Genomic DNA, 15,134 nt, shown 5'->3' with positions numbered 1-15,134 from the left:
AAAAAAAAAAAAAAAAGATGTCTAACCATACGGTCTTTCTCTACTTGTAACCTTGTAGCACAGTGTATATACTGAGACATTTGCTTCACCCCCTCCATCCAGATTTTTTTTTTTTTGACAGAGGTTTATGTATCTTAAGCTGGCCTCCAACTCACTTTGTAGCTGAGGCTGACTTTGACCTTCTGATTCTTCTACCGCCATCTCCACGAGAAGCCATAAGAGAGTGTCTAATTCTGCCAAACTGGAGTTATAGATAGTTGTGTGTTGCTTTTTGTGGTTCCTGGGAATCAAACTTCGGTCCTCTGCAAGAGCAGTATGTGCTTCTAATTGCTGAGCCATTCCTCTAGCTTTGCAAATTGGATTTCTAAAAATTTTAATTATTTTGAAGATAGGGTCTGGCTACATAGTACATGCAGACTAACTGTCCTTCAACACATTTCTTCCTTTGCTTTTGTACTGTCCATGCACTACCATATCTAGTTTAGAAATTTTGTTCTAATTAGATGAGTTAAAAGAATTCAGACTATTGAAAGGATGTAAGAAGACTCTTTAAGAGTTAGCAGTAATTGAGAGAAAATGATAGGTAAAGGATTTCAGGAGTTTCACATGATTGGCTTTTTCAGTGTGATATGACCAGCAGACTTTCAAAACAGTGGTACCTTTATCAGAGCTCCCTGCTTTGAGGTAAGCTTATTTAATTGATTTAGAATGACATACAAAGTAATACTGTAGGAAAAAAAAATCAAGTTTGTAATTTGGGCAGGGTAGGTGGGTCTTTTCTCCCAAGCTCTCTTTCCCAGACTATTTAGAAAATTTGTCTTTATTTCCTCTGTGCCCTTTTTGCCATTACACACTTTTGAGCATAGTTCTAGCCACAGGTAGAGACAGCACTTGAGAAATTTATAGTTAAATAAGTCATGGTTATTCTTGGGAAAGTTAGGAAGGGAGATACAGAAAAGCTTGGGTCAAAATAGTACCAGATAGTACTAATCATGGAGGAAAAATTAACTGGTGTGAAGAGAAGGCAATCTAGAGAGGAGCTTGGCTGAGTAGAGTTCAGAGTCAGCTTCAGATCCTAAGTTTTACAAATTCAAAGCTGTTTCCCAAAGGTCAGGAGGCTTTGTAGGGGTTTGAGTTGAAAATATTTAACTGGGTAGGGTTTGAAATGATGCCCTTGGGTGTGGTGGTACATACAGAGCAGACTGATCTCTCTGAGTTTGAGGCCAGTCTGATCTACAGACTAAAATCCTCAGGGCAGCCAAGGCTACACAATGAGATCCTGTTCCCCCCAACCCCCACCCCCCAAAAAACAGGAAAAAAAAAGATGGGAAGACTATTCTCATTTTAGCTACCAGCTCTTAGTTTAGAAAAGACTGTTCGGAGATAAGGCATAATTTCCATTTCAACTAATGTTTTATAATTCAGAGGAACTGTGTAAGATAGTCCTTCCAGAAGTTTATTAAACTCTCTCTATTAAATCGATTGGGAAGGAGTAATCTAGGGTCTGGAACTCAGGATTGAGTAAGGTGTTCAGTGCTTAAGTTAGATTTTTGCCTTTTTTTTATATTTATTTATTATGTATACAATATTCTGTCTGTGTGTACACCTGCTGGCCAGAAGAGGGCACCAGACCTCATTACAGATGGTTGTGAGCCACCATGTGGTTGCTGGGAATTGAACTCAGGACCTTTGGAAGAGCAGGCAATGCTCTTAACCTCTGAGCCATCTCTCCAGCCCCAGATTTTTCTCCTTTAATTCATAAGGGAAAGGATCAGAGTACTCTTCTGTTTGCTCTGTTGAGAATTAATTTACTTGGATTGTTCTTAGCGTTCTCCAGAAGTGTTGCACCTGGATATAATTCTAGGGAACCGTGTTATAATTAGTAGCTGGGTTTAAGCTTTGGGACATTTGGTGTTTGTGAGGTTTTGCAGTACATATAGTGAGGATGATCAGGTGTACTAGAATAGGATTTTTCTGCTCATTTGTTCCTTAGCTGCTCCCTGTGTTCAGGGGGCTCCTCTTACAGCTTAAGACTGCTGTCTGGAATTGAGTCCATACAAGGGGTTCTGCTTTTATTGTGTTAGTAACACCTGTGTAGTGTGGTGCTTTGACAACCTGTGTGATCATATGTGATGGCCTTGTAATAAGTTAAAGAATAAATTGCTCTGTGATTTTTTTTTTTTAGTATTTTCATAGATACCAAGTAATTTCAAATTAAATCCATTCTAGTTCAATCCTTGACTTGCTTTAGAAATTTAGATCACTTTTGCAGTAGTCAGAGGTCTCCCTCAAAGTTCATTTGAAAGCATTAGGGTAGGTAGAGTTTGAAATAGTGGTTTAAAAAGAATTAAGATTAAAAAACAAATGGCATGCCTTTAATCCCAGTGCTTGGGAAGGATAGGCAGGTGGATCTCTGAGTTTGAGGCCAGCCTGATCTACATAGTTCCAGAATAGCCAGGACTGTGTAGAGACCGGTCTGGGGGGGAGGGAACCCAAAAAGTTGGACAAACAATAACAAAAAGATTTTAAAAATGTATTTATTTTATTTGTTTTAGGCAAAACATGTTATGTGTGTGCGTGTACCACCATGTGGGCACTGGGAACTGAACCTGTGTCCTCTGCAAGAATGATAATCTCAGGAAGTCTGGCACAGATTTTTCATATTTTGTGTTTTAAAAAAGAGTTCTTTTAGAGAACTTGGGAGATGGCTTTGTAGTTAAAGTCTTTGCCGTGCAAGCCTGAGGACTGGAGTTTGGGTCCTCAGATGTAGAAGGAGCGGCGGGCTGCGTCCTGCCACCCGGGCTAGCTTTACACCTGAAATAACAACACACAAATTGTATTCATTTAAACACTGCTTGGCCCATTAGCTCTATCCTCTTATTGGCCAACTCTCACATCTTGATTTAACCCATATCTAGTAATCTGTGTATCACCATGGTGTCGTGCTTTACCGGGAAGATTCTAACCTGTGTCCATCTCGGAGAGGAGAGCTATGGCGTGTCTCACTTCCCTTCTTCCCAGCATTCTGTTCTGTCTACTCCACCGACCTATGTTCTGACCTATCAGGCCAAGCAGTTTCTTTATTAATTAACCAATGAAAGTAACACGTAGACAGATGACCCTCCTACATCACCCAGAACCTATATAAATATCAGGTGGATGTGTCAACTTGCCTTTAATTCTAGCCTGAGAAGTCAGGGACAAGGGATCCTCAGATGAGTCTGGCTAAGGAGACTAGCAATGCTGGTGAGCTCTGGGTTCAGTTGAGAGACTCTGCTATAGTAAACAAGGTGGAAAAAATATCAAGAATGATTCCTAATACCAACTAAGGGCTTCCACATGTACATGCATTCCCCACAAATGCAAACATGCAAGCTCAAGTGCACATACCACAGGAAAAATGAAAAAGAAAAAAAATCTCTTAATGGAGTTTTAATAGATTTTTATTACACAGTGTATCATTTTTGTATACCTGTTAAAAGGAAAAGAGGCTAGAGAAACCTCTTTTTTTTTTAACCTCAGTAAAGTACTTGCCATGCAAGCATTGGGGTCCAGGTATGATCCTCTAGAATGCTCATTCAAAACCTGGGTATAGTGGCACATGCCTATAATTTGAGCACTGGGGAGGCAGAAACAGCATCCCTGAGCATTGCTGGCTGGCTAATCTAACCAAATGTCTTGCTAGTCTAACCACCTCAGTCAGCTCTAGCTTCTAGTCTCAAAAAGTAAAGTAGAGATTGATTGACAAATATACCTGTTAGCCATCTCTGGTCATCACATACACACATGTAAGAACACAGTAGTGTTCCACCTTTCTCTTTTTCCCAGCTGTATAGCAGTAGCAGCATGTCACTCAAAATGTCTGAAACAGTTCCATCTCTATGTATTAGACGGGTCTTTATGAAATCCAGGTTGACCTTGAACTCAGATCCTCTTGCTTTAGCCTCTAAGTGTTGGGATTGCTGTTATGCTGGGATTACAAGTATTCTGGAGCTATAGGTGTATAAATGCCTGGTTGCACTATTATCTGTTTAAAATTTAGTGATGATTTGGTGCTTGTGACAACTTTAAAAATGATATAAGCAGTTTGGACTTTAAAAATTTTTTTGGTGGCTGGGCTGTGGTGGCGCACGCCTTTAATCCCAGCACTTGGGAGGCAGAGGCAGGCAGATCTCTGTGAGTTCGAGACCAGCCTGGTCTACAAGTACTAGTTCCAGGACAGGCTGCAAAACCACAGAGAAACCCTGTCTCAAAAAAAAAAAAAAAACCAAAAAAAATATTTTTTTTGGCATATTTGTCATTAAGTGTATACTGTATACACTTGTATGTTCTATGTGCATGTGTGTGCATATGAATATGATGGCCAGAGGTGAATGTTTGGTGTCTTTTTTAGTTGATTTCCACTTTATTGTTTTGAGACAGGGTTTCACTGAAGAACCTTTCACTTACTGGTTTGGATTGGCTGGCTATCCAGCAAATCTCAGGGGTTTTCCTGTCTGTGTACTTTTATAAGGTGTCCATTTAGCAAAAATGATAGTAATAGGTTCCTCCCTGGGGCTTATGACCTTCTGGGCCACAGACTTCTGATCTAGTTCATAGTACTTGGCATGGATTCCTTTCTTCAGAGCAGGCCTCAAATCTAGTCAGAAAGTGCCTGGTTACCTGCATTACTTTCTTGCCACTTTTGTACTAGTGAGTACATTATACCTGGCAGGTTGGCATTACAGCATTCAGGCTTCACTGCTGTATAATACATTGATTCTTTGCTCCTCCTGCATAGCACCTTATGGCACTATGAAAATTTCAGGTCGCTTCCACCTTGATTTATGTCCTATAACCAAATGTGTTGTAACTTCAGTAATAATAGGGTGTTACCATCTTATTCTGGTAGGTAATCAAGAACAATGGCAATAGCTAATGTTATTTTGGGGGTTTGTTTTGCCCCCACTGATATTTTCGCTTAATAACCCATGTCTTCTGGGGAAACATTATCTACTCACTCAGGGTTATCTATGCTCCAAACCCCTGCCCCCCCCCCTTAAATTTCACTTTTAAATCAGCTTACAGAGTAGTGGGTTTCTGTGGGTTTCTTTTTGATTTTTTTTTTTTTTTGGTCTGGTTTGGTGTGTCCGTCCCCCCCACCCCCCCAGGGTTTCTCTGTAGCTTTGGAGCCTGTCTTGGAACTAGCTCTTGTAGACCAGGCTGGCATCAAACTCTCAGAGATCTGCCTGCCTCTCTGCCTGGGATTAAAGGCGTGTGCCACCACCGCCCCACTTCTTTTTGATTTTCCTGAGACAGGGTTTCTTGGTGTAGCTTTGGAACCTGTCCTTGAACTTGGTTTGTAGTCTGGCCTTGAACTCACAGAGATCTGCCTCCCAAGTTCTTGGATTAAAGGCATGTGTCACCATCACTTGGTGGGGTTCTATAAGTATTTTTTCTTTTTTTTCTAAAAATTTATTTATTATGTTCTGGGCACCAGATCTAATTATAGATGGGTGTGAGCCATCATGTGGTTGCTGGGAATTGAACTCAGGACCTTCAGAACAGCAGTCAGTTCTTTTAACCTCTGAGCCATCTCTCCAGCCCTCTATAAGTATTTTTCATGCATCCTTTGTGTTGGTTACTACCTTCTACTCCCATCTTCATCCCCATTAAACTTATTATTTGCTTGTTGTTACCTCCTCCTCCTCCTCTTCTTCTTCTTTTCTTCTTCTTTTTTGAGGCTGTTTTTACATAGCCCTAGTTGTTTTTAGAACTCACTATGGAGATCAGGCTGGCCTAGAACTCTCAGGGATCCACCTGCCTCTGCCTCCCGAGCGCTTAGATTAAAGGTGTTTACCACTGTGCCCAATGTCTGTCTGTCTGTCTGTCTGTCTGTCTGTCTGTCTGTCTGTCTATCTGTCTATCTATCTATCTATACGAGACTTTTTTTTTTTAACAGCAATGCAGCTGGCAAAATGAAATGAATAAATCTAGGGAGGGATAGATTTACTCATTTCATTTTGTCAACTGCATTGCTGTAAATAATCATTAAAAACCCTCATTCTTAGGAGATTATAAGCAGATCACACATTGTCTAGCTATTTGTTCTGATCTGGTATACTTCACTTTTTCTTGACATTGTTTGACAAAGATGTGTTTCTATTTAACAGGTTTTTCCACACACAAAAATCTTTTTAAAAATACGAAGAAGAATGGCAGCAGAAACCCAGACACTAAACTTTGGGCCGGAATGGTGAGTTCAGTCTTGTCTTATTTGATATTGAATGACATAATTCACTAGTAAGAGTTACACAGGAACTGGGTGGTGTATAAATGTGCATATTTCTGTTTCATGTGTATAGTTTAAAAATGTGACTAGCTTATAGTATCTTATATTTGATAAAGGACAGTATTCTCTAATTGAAATTTTTTCTTGGGTTGGTTAGGTATGGATAACGAAATTAAAACTCTATAGTTCTACCACCCTAGAAAATTATTTTTGAACCTTTGTGTATGTATAAACAATTTTACATAACTATAACAGTAATATTTTAATATCTATCTTTCTACTATTGATATGCTTATTTAAAAATAGTTTTAATGGAAGCATTTGAAACTTTTTTATTGATGGGCTAAGCAGGTGGTCCAGAATTAATACTGGCTATTAGCAGTAGCTCATCTAGAGATGAGTTAGCGTTTGCCATAATAACAATTAATTGACCTTTGAGTCTCTTACAGATATGTTTGGACCCCGAATATGGAATTCTCATGGAATTTTGAGATCCATCACATTATAGTGTGGCTTTCCCCCCTCTTCTTTTCCCCCCAAAGTTGGTGATTGAAGATCCTCTCTTCAGTGACGTGAATAATGATAGTTAATTTTCCATTCATACTTGGAACAAACCCCTTTGGTAATGTCAAAGGCAGTATCTAAAGGAGGAATTGGATTAGCGTCAGCATTCTTTATGTTTAGGTGGTGGTTTGTAAGACTTCTGTAGGAGTTCCTTGTTTGAAGAGTCTTACAAACTTACTCGATCATATACACTTCTTTTGATATGTATTTCCTAGATATTCTTAACCTTCATGGTTAGTATTTGGAGACTGAATGAGAAAACATTTGAAGTTCTGTGAATCGACACATTGCCTATAATTTGAGTTTATTTTGAAAATGTTGATCTAAACAATGCTGCACCTGTTTCAGTTATTTTATATTTAAAAAATAATTTACTTATTTCTAAATCACTGTTTCTAGAAAAATCAGAAATTATAAGTAAGCAAGGAAAAGGAATAAATAAATACCTTAATTTGATCTTTAGTACCCACTGTAAATATCGTGGTGTATCTTTCCAAGTGGTTTTCTGCTGTATCTTATTTGTGTATATGTGTATTTATTTTCACAAAATAGGATCAAACTGTGCATTCAATCTTGTAACCTTAACAAAAAAGGCCTAAAGCAAACAAAACCTTTTTCAATAAATGTTTTTTTTTTTTTGGTTCTTTTAAGTAGTTTCATTGTATGGATGTACTATCATTTAACTAGTTCTCCAGATGTTGTAGAGGCTGTTCATAGCTGTTAGTATTATAAAAACATTTTAGCATTCTTAAGCTAAATCTTTATTCACATTATATTAACTTCTTCAATCAGGTAGATTTAAATTCATGTAGTTCACTTTGTAAACCATAGTGTGCAGCTGTTCTGCTATTATTACTTTTCTTTTGTACTAATACATTTTCACATGTTTTTCTTTGTAAAATCATATTAAAATCACTGAGGCACTTAAAGGGTTTTTTCTTACAGCATCTTGCTAATAATATGTAGTGAAAAAGAAGCCAGAAAATTTAACCAAAACCAAAGAATTAAAAACAAAAACAATCCAACTAAACTGGTGATATTCTTGATTTTTTTTTTTTTTTAAATCTTACATCTCTGGTTTGCACTGGAATCCTGTTGGAGTTCAAGTAAAGTTTTTGTGAATAAAGTTTCATTGGAAGACAGCCATGCTTTTTTTGTTTTCATGTTACCTTGATAGTTTTGTGCTAACTCTGGCAGGGGTGAATAGTTGTATCAGAGGCTGCCTAGTTCTCAGAGCTTGTACATTTTCTCCTTAGCCCTTTGCAGAAAGTTTGCTGTTCTATGACATGTGTTACTGAACATCAAATCATTTGCAGGTATCTCTTTGCCATTTGCTCAATCTGTCAGGAGTGTCTTACTTGCCCTCTTTATTGTACCCTGAAGTATTTATAAGATGTTTAATTTGAATTGAGTCAACTTTAGCAGACGGTAGTCATCAGTTCTGTCCTTAATCAGAAACTTCTCGTTACCTAGGTTAATCCTGTATCATTGGTACTTAGGAGCCTTTACTGAGGAGTGCAGAGTTAAGTAGGCACAGTCTTAATTATACCATCAGTCAAGGTAGTCAAAATAACCCTGTACTAGAAAGTTACCTTGTTGTCATTGGAGACTTTTGGCATATTTTCTTCATTTAACATGTTCATTATAAGTCTTGATATGAGGAACTGTGTTCAGAATAGTTGAAAATCAAGGAAGAGAGTGATTATGTTGAGTCATTTTGTAACTCTGAACCATGCAGAAACATTTATAACTTTTAATACAGTGCTTAACAAGTGATGTATAAAATGACTTTTTTTCTTTTAAAAGCTTTTCATCTTAGTTTTAAAAATTATACTTGTAATTGAAAATTTTCTCCTCCCATCCTTCCCTCTAGACCTTATCTGGGTTAGTTGTATTGATAGGAGAACATTAAAAATTGTCAGGAAGGACCATACCTGTATAGCCTTACCAAACCTAACAGAATCATTAGGTTGTGGATTGTTTATTAGAATAAGGAAATGAATTACAGATTCACCAAAATAGTGTAAAAGGATATGACAGAATTAGTGAAGAAAATAATTTCTAGGTATAAAAAAAATACTCAATTTTAAATGCCTTTCTTCAAATGTTACTACTTTAAACTTTCTGAGTGTACAGCTTGTATCCTCTCCTTATACTCCCGAACTCCTTTAGTGTCGATATCAAAATGTGATATAGTAAATACTTCTTGCTCAGAATGCAGCCTCTAGCTCTGTAGACTGTGAGCTCCATTGTGAGCAGGCATTTGGTCTGGATTGTTGTATAGCTTGTTACTGCTGTAGTTCCAGAGTCTGGCTCGTAGGCACTCAATAAATGTCTATTAAATGAAAGAATGAATTGTTGGAAAGTAAAGTTGTTTTCAATGTTTTGTTACTGTGAATGATATATGTATACTTCTGAATGATTTTGTTCTATTCTGATCATTTTCTTTGGATTAATTCCCTTGAAGTAGAATTATTAAATCAAAAGTTTTAATGTTAATTTAAGGTTTAGATGACACCGTACAGATTAACCATCAAAAAGATAGTTTTAATTTAATTCACTTCCTCTGTGTGCTTATGTTTTCTTTGACAAAACTCTTCTTTTCTATTATTTTTTTGAGACAGGGTTTCTCTGTAGCTCTGGCTGTCTTAGAACTCACTCTGTAGACTGGGCTGGCCTCAAACTCACAGAGGTCTACCTGCCTCAGTTTCTTGAGTGCTTAAAGTACTATCTTGATGAGTTGTTTTGATGTTAAATACTTTTGATTAAGATTAGGTCTTAATAGAAATTTTTTTGTTGGTTCTATTAACAAGAACATTTGGAGGAAACAGTACTATGGAAAAAACCAGAAAAAGACTAAATTATCCATAGTCCTACCACGAAAAGAATATATTGGTTTATGTCCTACTACTCTTTTTTCTTTGCAAATGTATACTTCAAGACATCTAAAAAAAATCAGATTTTACTTGAGAAAAATTTAAGGACTGGAAATCTACTCAGATAATTTCAGAAGACTTTATTATAGTCAGAACATTTATAGACATCTTGCTTTCTGGGGAAGACACAGAAGCTCTCCTAGGGTCTCCTTTGTCTTCATTTCTGTGCTCTCAAGGAAGTCTCTGGTCTTTGTTTACAAAAGAGAGGGAGAGGGTTGTCATCCCCCCTCCCCCCAGCACTTCCTCTGTTAATACAGTGAACCATTTTGAGCTATGTCTCTTTTCTCAGTGTGGTTGCCTTAGGAAAGAACTAATTCCACTATTAAGGACACTGTTATTTCTCAGTGTTGGCCAATCTTTTGAGTCAGTGCACCAGTGATTAGTTAGGTACTCCATAAAGTTTGGTTGAATAGAGGCTTCATTCGCAAATGTGGCTAGGGGCACACAAATGTAAGCCCGGGGCTGCTAGATGACTGTCCATACGCTGAGAAAAATACAAGTCCTGTCAGATGGAATGTGTTACTTTTTTCCAGTTCTCAAAAGGGGTTAAGGGACAGTGAATGAGCTGCTGTCCAAAGGTACTTTAGAAGAGAATATTTGTTTAAAAAACAAACAAAAAACCAAAACCTAGTTGTCAAGTTACTGCTGCAGTCTATGCCCCCCCCCCCCAGGATCTTCCTGCTATGTGTTACTTTTCTGCTTCTCTTTCCTGTATTTGCCAGTTAACCTTGGTTGTTTCTAGTGTATTTCTTCTTGCCTGTTCCTGATAAAGGTTCAGAAAATATTTAAATATTTCTCAATACAGAAAGGGCATGTTTAAAGACAAGGATGCAAGCCGGGCGGTGGTGGCGCACGCCTTTAATCCCAGCACTCGGGAGGCAGAGGCAGGCGGATCTCTGTGAGTTCGAGACCAGCCTGGTCTACAAGAGCTAGTTCCAGGACAGGCTCCAAAACCACAGAGAAACCCTGTCTCGAAAAAAACTAAAAAAAAAAAAAACAAAAAAAACCCAAAACAAAACAAAAAAAAGAAAGACAAGGATGCAAGAGTTTGCAGATTTAAGAAATAAACTTCAAGACATTTTCCTTTAATGTGAAATGTGGGAAAGGAAGAGGTGAGTTTGGAGGCACTATTTCATGACACTTGTTAAGTTTGTTTGACCATTGTGTACCAACAAAAAATTGAGAGTTTTAGTCACATTTGCATTTGGAATGAGAATTGTGGAAGATAGAATAAGAGTAGTTATATTGTTCAAGATACTTACAAAAGTGTGTGAGAAAGAACTAGAAATGGTGTGAGAGATTTAGAATTAAGTAAGACATCATAAATGGATATAGAAGATGGGAGAAGGTGAAGTGTGAGCCTTAGGTGTATGTGTGAGTGTATATATACAACTATATATACATATGGCACACACGCGTGTGTATGTATGAAGACCCACTTCTATGAGGGAGGTCAGAGCATGACTAGAAGAAAACCCAAAGCTTATGCAGAAGTAGTTTTTGATTCCCAGACTATCACACAGATACGGACATTCCAAATTGCTTTTTAAGTTGGAAGTGTGGATTTTGAATGGTAGTAAGTGAAAGTTTGGAGAATATAGTGGGGTTTTGGGGAGTCCTTCTAGTCCCTGTCATTTCCTACGAATGGTAGGACTTGACTCTGTTGTAGCCTGGGAGATGAAGGCCACGGGATTAGAATATTTATCTTGTTTTTTTGCAGTGTTAAGGTTATTGATGCACTTTGTAGAGCAATGCAGTGGTGAGGAGCCAGGTTGGTTTGGGTTTTGAATTTACAGCAAAGTAAGAAACTTCTGGAATGAGGAAGATTGAATAGTACAGAGCTAGAAGTGAGGTAGTATACTACTAAGTAATCACTGGTACATGTGTGTGTGTGTGTGTGTGTGTGTGTGTGTGTGTGTGTGTATTATATATATCATGAAGAACACAGGAGATCAGATTTCTAGAAAAGAGAATTGTGTGGAAGAAATAAAGGTCACTGGTGGCCTTTGGAAGGGAGATTACCTACATGCGTTGCAGCTTTTCCACATATCTAGGTGAGGGGCACTTAGAATTGACTATTGAGTCAGATTATAATGGTTATTCCATCTCAATGAACTATCCTCCCACCCCAACCCCTTGTAGACAGGGTTTCTCTGTGTAATAGTCCTAGCTGTTCTGGAGCTAGCTCTTGTAGATCAGGCTGGCCTCGAACTCAAAGAGATCCACCTGCCTCTGCCTCCTGAGTGCTGGGATTAAAGGTGTGCGCCAATACTGCCTGGCCATTCAATAAACTATCTTAATTGCTTTAGTCTCTTCACAAATACTGGAGAGTAAATTCTCATTGTGTTATAATAGTAGACATGGTGCCTGTGAGAGGTGTTTGCTCTCTTTGGGAAACCATTGGAGTCTATTGGAAGGACAGAGGAGTAAATGAACTTGAAAACTTGATATGAGAGCTTTTTAAGAAATTAGGGCTATTAATTAGGCTATAAGGTAGTCTCTGGTAATACCAGGTGACTCAGTCACCGTGGTTTTTATATGAAATGGCTTAGGTGTGCCCTCTAGTGTTAGAAACTATTGGGAAGCTTATTGACTTAGTATGACATGGAAGATACTTAAAATAATTTCTAATATTTTAAAATTAATGCCTGGCAATTAAATTGGCTGTTTAAGATAAAAATTTGGGATCTCATCATTTATAGAATAATTACATTAGTCATAAAAATCCTAGCCTTTAATTTTAGTTCTGTGGTGACTAGTCAGATGCATTAGTTTCCAGGTTCACTTTCTTCCTCTTTTTTTTTTTTTCTTCAGTGCTGGGGATGGAACCCAAGGCCTTCTGTATGCTTAGTCAGTGTCCTATCACTGAGCTTCACACTTCTTATATTTTATATTGTGGTTTTATGAAACTTAAGTTGGATCAAATGAACTAACATGTACACATTTTCCAGCTTCAGTTCTCAGAGTTAAATTGCCTACTTTTTCAGGACAGGCTCAGTTTAATATTTTTCCGAGCATTTATATCGTGTGTGTGTGTGTGTGTGTGTGTGTGTGTGTGTGTGTGTGTGTGTGTGTATGCACATGTTTATGTAGTTGAGAGTATACATAGAGAACAGAAGTCAGCATTGAAGGTTTTTTTTCCTTTGCACTCCAGGGTTTTTCTGCGAATCTTCAGCCTATCCTGACACTCACTCTGTAGACCTTGAACTCACAGAGATCCACCTGCCTCTGCCTCCCAAGTGGGCACTTTACGCTTATTTTCTGAGACAGGTTCTCTCATTGAACCTGGAACACTTAGGCTGAATAAACAGACTGGCCAGTAAGCTTCTCCCACTTCTTGTAGTCTGTGGAATTGCAGGCAGTTGTTACTACATCTGCCCTTTTAAAACATGGGTGAGTGGGGATCTGAATTCATGCCTTTGCACTTGCCTAGCAAGTTCTTTACCCACTGAGCCATTTCCCCAACAGATAGAGCCCAACTTTTGAGATTCTCATAGGAAACAGTATCTTGAAGGTCTTTTATCAGTGGTTGGCTTATTCCTTTGAGCAGTGTTTTTCTGTCTTTATTATGTCTTTTGGGCATCGAACCACATTCTCTGTCAAGAATTTGAAAGGAAACAAAGACCAACTCAGTAGTTGTGAGTACTCCTGATACTTCCTTTGGAGAAACGGGACTATTGCAAGAAGTTAATATACGATAACCCTGGAGCACTTAAAGACTTAATAGGGGCATGTCCAAAGGACTCATCAGGAGCCATTCGGAGAGTATCTTACTAGTCAAAGATGAGATAGTGGGAACATTGTTAAAAATAGTTTTACTGTATTTAAATACATCAAGAAGTAATTCATTACTGTTGAATATTATTTTGAAAATAAGACACTTTTTTTCTTTCCTTCCTGTGTAAACTGCTAACATTGAGTCGCTATTCTAAATAATATAAGAGATTAGTTCCTCTTTGCAGAAATGCTACAAGAAAAGAGAAGGTTAGCGAAGTTAGGTATCTAAACATGGATCATAAGTACATGTTAGCAGTTTAGAAAACTAAGTAGGCATCGTGTGTCTCATGATGGAATAATATACTACCACGGGGGAGGGCTTGCCAAAACAATACAACACATCAGCTATACCCACTTATTGATTTAAATGATAAGATCAGCAATTTCAGACTAGAAAAAAATCTTTTTATGATAATTTACATATAAAAATAATAGGCCAAAAATTTCCACCCGAATAGCATCAAAGACTTAGTGGCATGGTACAGAGAGCCAGGTTGGCCATGGATTGTTGTATTGGGCTTGAGTGATTGGTACATTTGAGTTTGTTATATGCTTCTTAATATCTCCTTATATGTTCAGAATTGTCTGTTATGTTTTTTAAAGGGGATAAGAAGATAGAAACATTGGAAAGAACCATTCTCACCATAGTTTACTAATAGTGTCTATTCTTTTTCTCTTCAGTATTACTTCTGCATGTAGACATGTTTTTATGTTTACCAAGCATGTGCCCTTTTTTGAATAATAGACAAATATTTATTCTACTGGTCTTCATATTAATTTTTAATGCTTAGCAGTTTTGAGGATATATTTTAGAATATCTGTTGAACTTGTCATTTAGGTTATATCACATGAATTAAAGTAACTTAGTCTGTTTCAGTCTTTGTATCTGTTACTGCACAAAATTTTGGATAGCCCCACATTATTAACCAACCAACAAACCTATCTACAACCAATGTACTTTCCCTTATCCCAGGGTTTTTTTGTTTTTAGACAGGGTTCTTTGTGTAGTCCTGACTGCCTTGTAACTTGATAGTAGACCAGCCAGGCTGGCCTTGAATTTATAGAGTTCCCTTGCTTTGGCTTCCCAAGTGTTGGGATTAAAGGCATGTACCATCATGACTTGATAGTAGCTTCTTTTTCCTAGTTTTGCTGAATATCCCCTTCTGTTCCTGTCTCTTTCTCTTTTTATAACATTACTTTGGGCTGGGGAACAGCTCAGTTGTGGGTGTGAATACAGCCCTGGGTTTGATGCAGATACTACATAAAACTGAGCCTGCTTTCAGGCCTGATGCAAATGAAGACAGGAGGATAGGAAGTTTAAGATCATCCTTCGATATATAGTGGTGAGTTCAAACCAGTCTGAGCTGTGTGAGACATTGTCTCAAAAACAAACAAAAAATGAAACCCAAACAATTATTATTGGTAGTACTGAGATTCAAACCTAGGAGCAAGCCTGATCCCTCAAGACATTTTTTTTTGTTTGTTTGTTTGTTTTTTTTTTGTTTTTGTTTTTTTGTTTTTCGAGACAGGGTTTCTCTGTAGCTTTGGAGCCTGTCCTGGAACTCCCTTGGTAGACCAGGCTGGCC

General features: G+C 37.8%; 1 protein-coding gene across 4 annotated transcripts in view; it reads left to right on the top strand.

Moving 5' to 3' along the window:
• The window catches only part of Gigyf2 (GRB10 interacting GYF protein 2), a 140,087-nt gene that overhangs the window by 24,298 nt on the left and 100,655 nt on the right, over positions 1 to 15,134 (top strand). For all 4 annotated transcript variants that reach the window (XR_003378171.1, XM_026786097.1, XM_005361740.2 and 1 more), the window contains one exon: positions 6,153 to 6,235. Coding sequence is in view for 3 of the 4 variants with exons in the window: in XM_026786097.1 (XP_026641898.1) it covers positions 6,195 to 6,235 (41 nt within the window). In the remaining variant the exon portion in view is untranslated. The remainder of the gene's footprint in view (positions 1 to 6,152; positions 6,236 to 15,134) is intronic.

The sequence above is a fragment of the Microtus ochrogaster genome, linkage group LG4, assembly GCF_000317375.1.
Source record: "Microtus ochrogaster isolate Prairie Vole_2 linkage group LG4, MicOch1.0, whole genome shotgun sequence".
Lineage (NCBI taxonomy): Eukaryota > Metazoa > Chordata > Mammalia > Rodentia > Cricetidae > Microtus > Microtus ochrogaster.
Note: the sequence above shows the minus strand (reverse complement) of the source record. Positions and strands in the feature narration are given on the sequence as shown.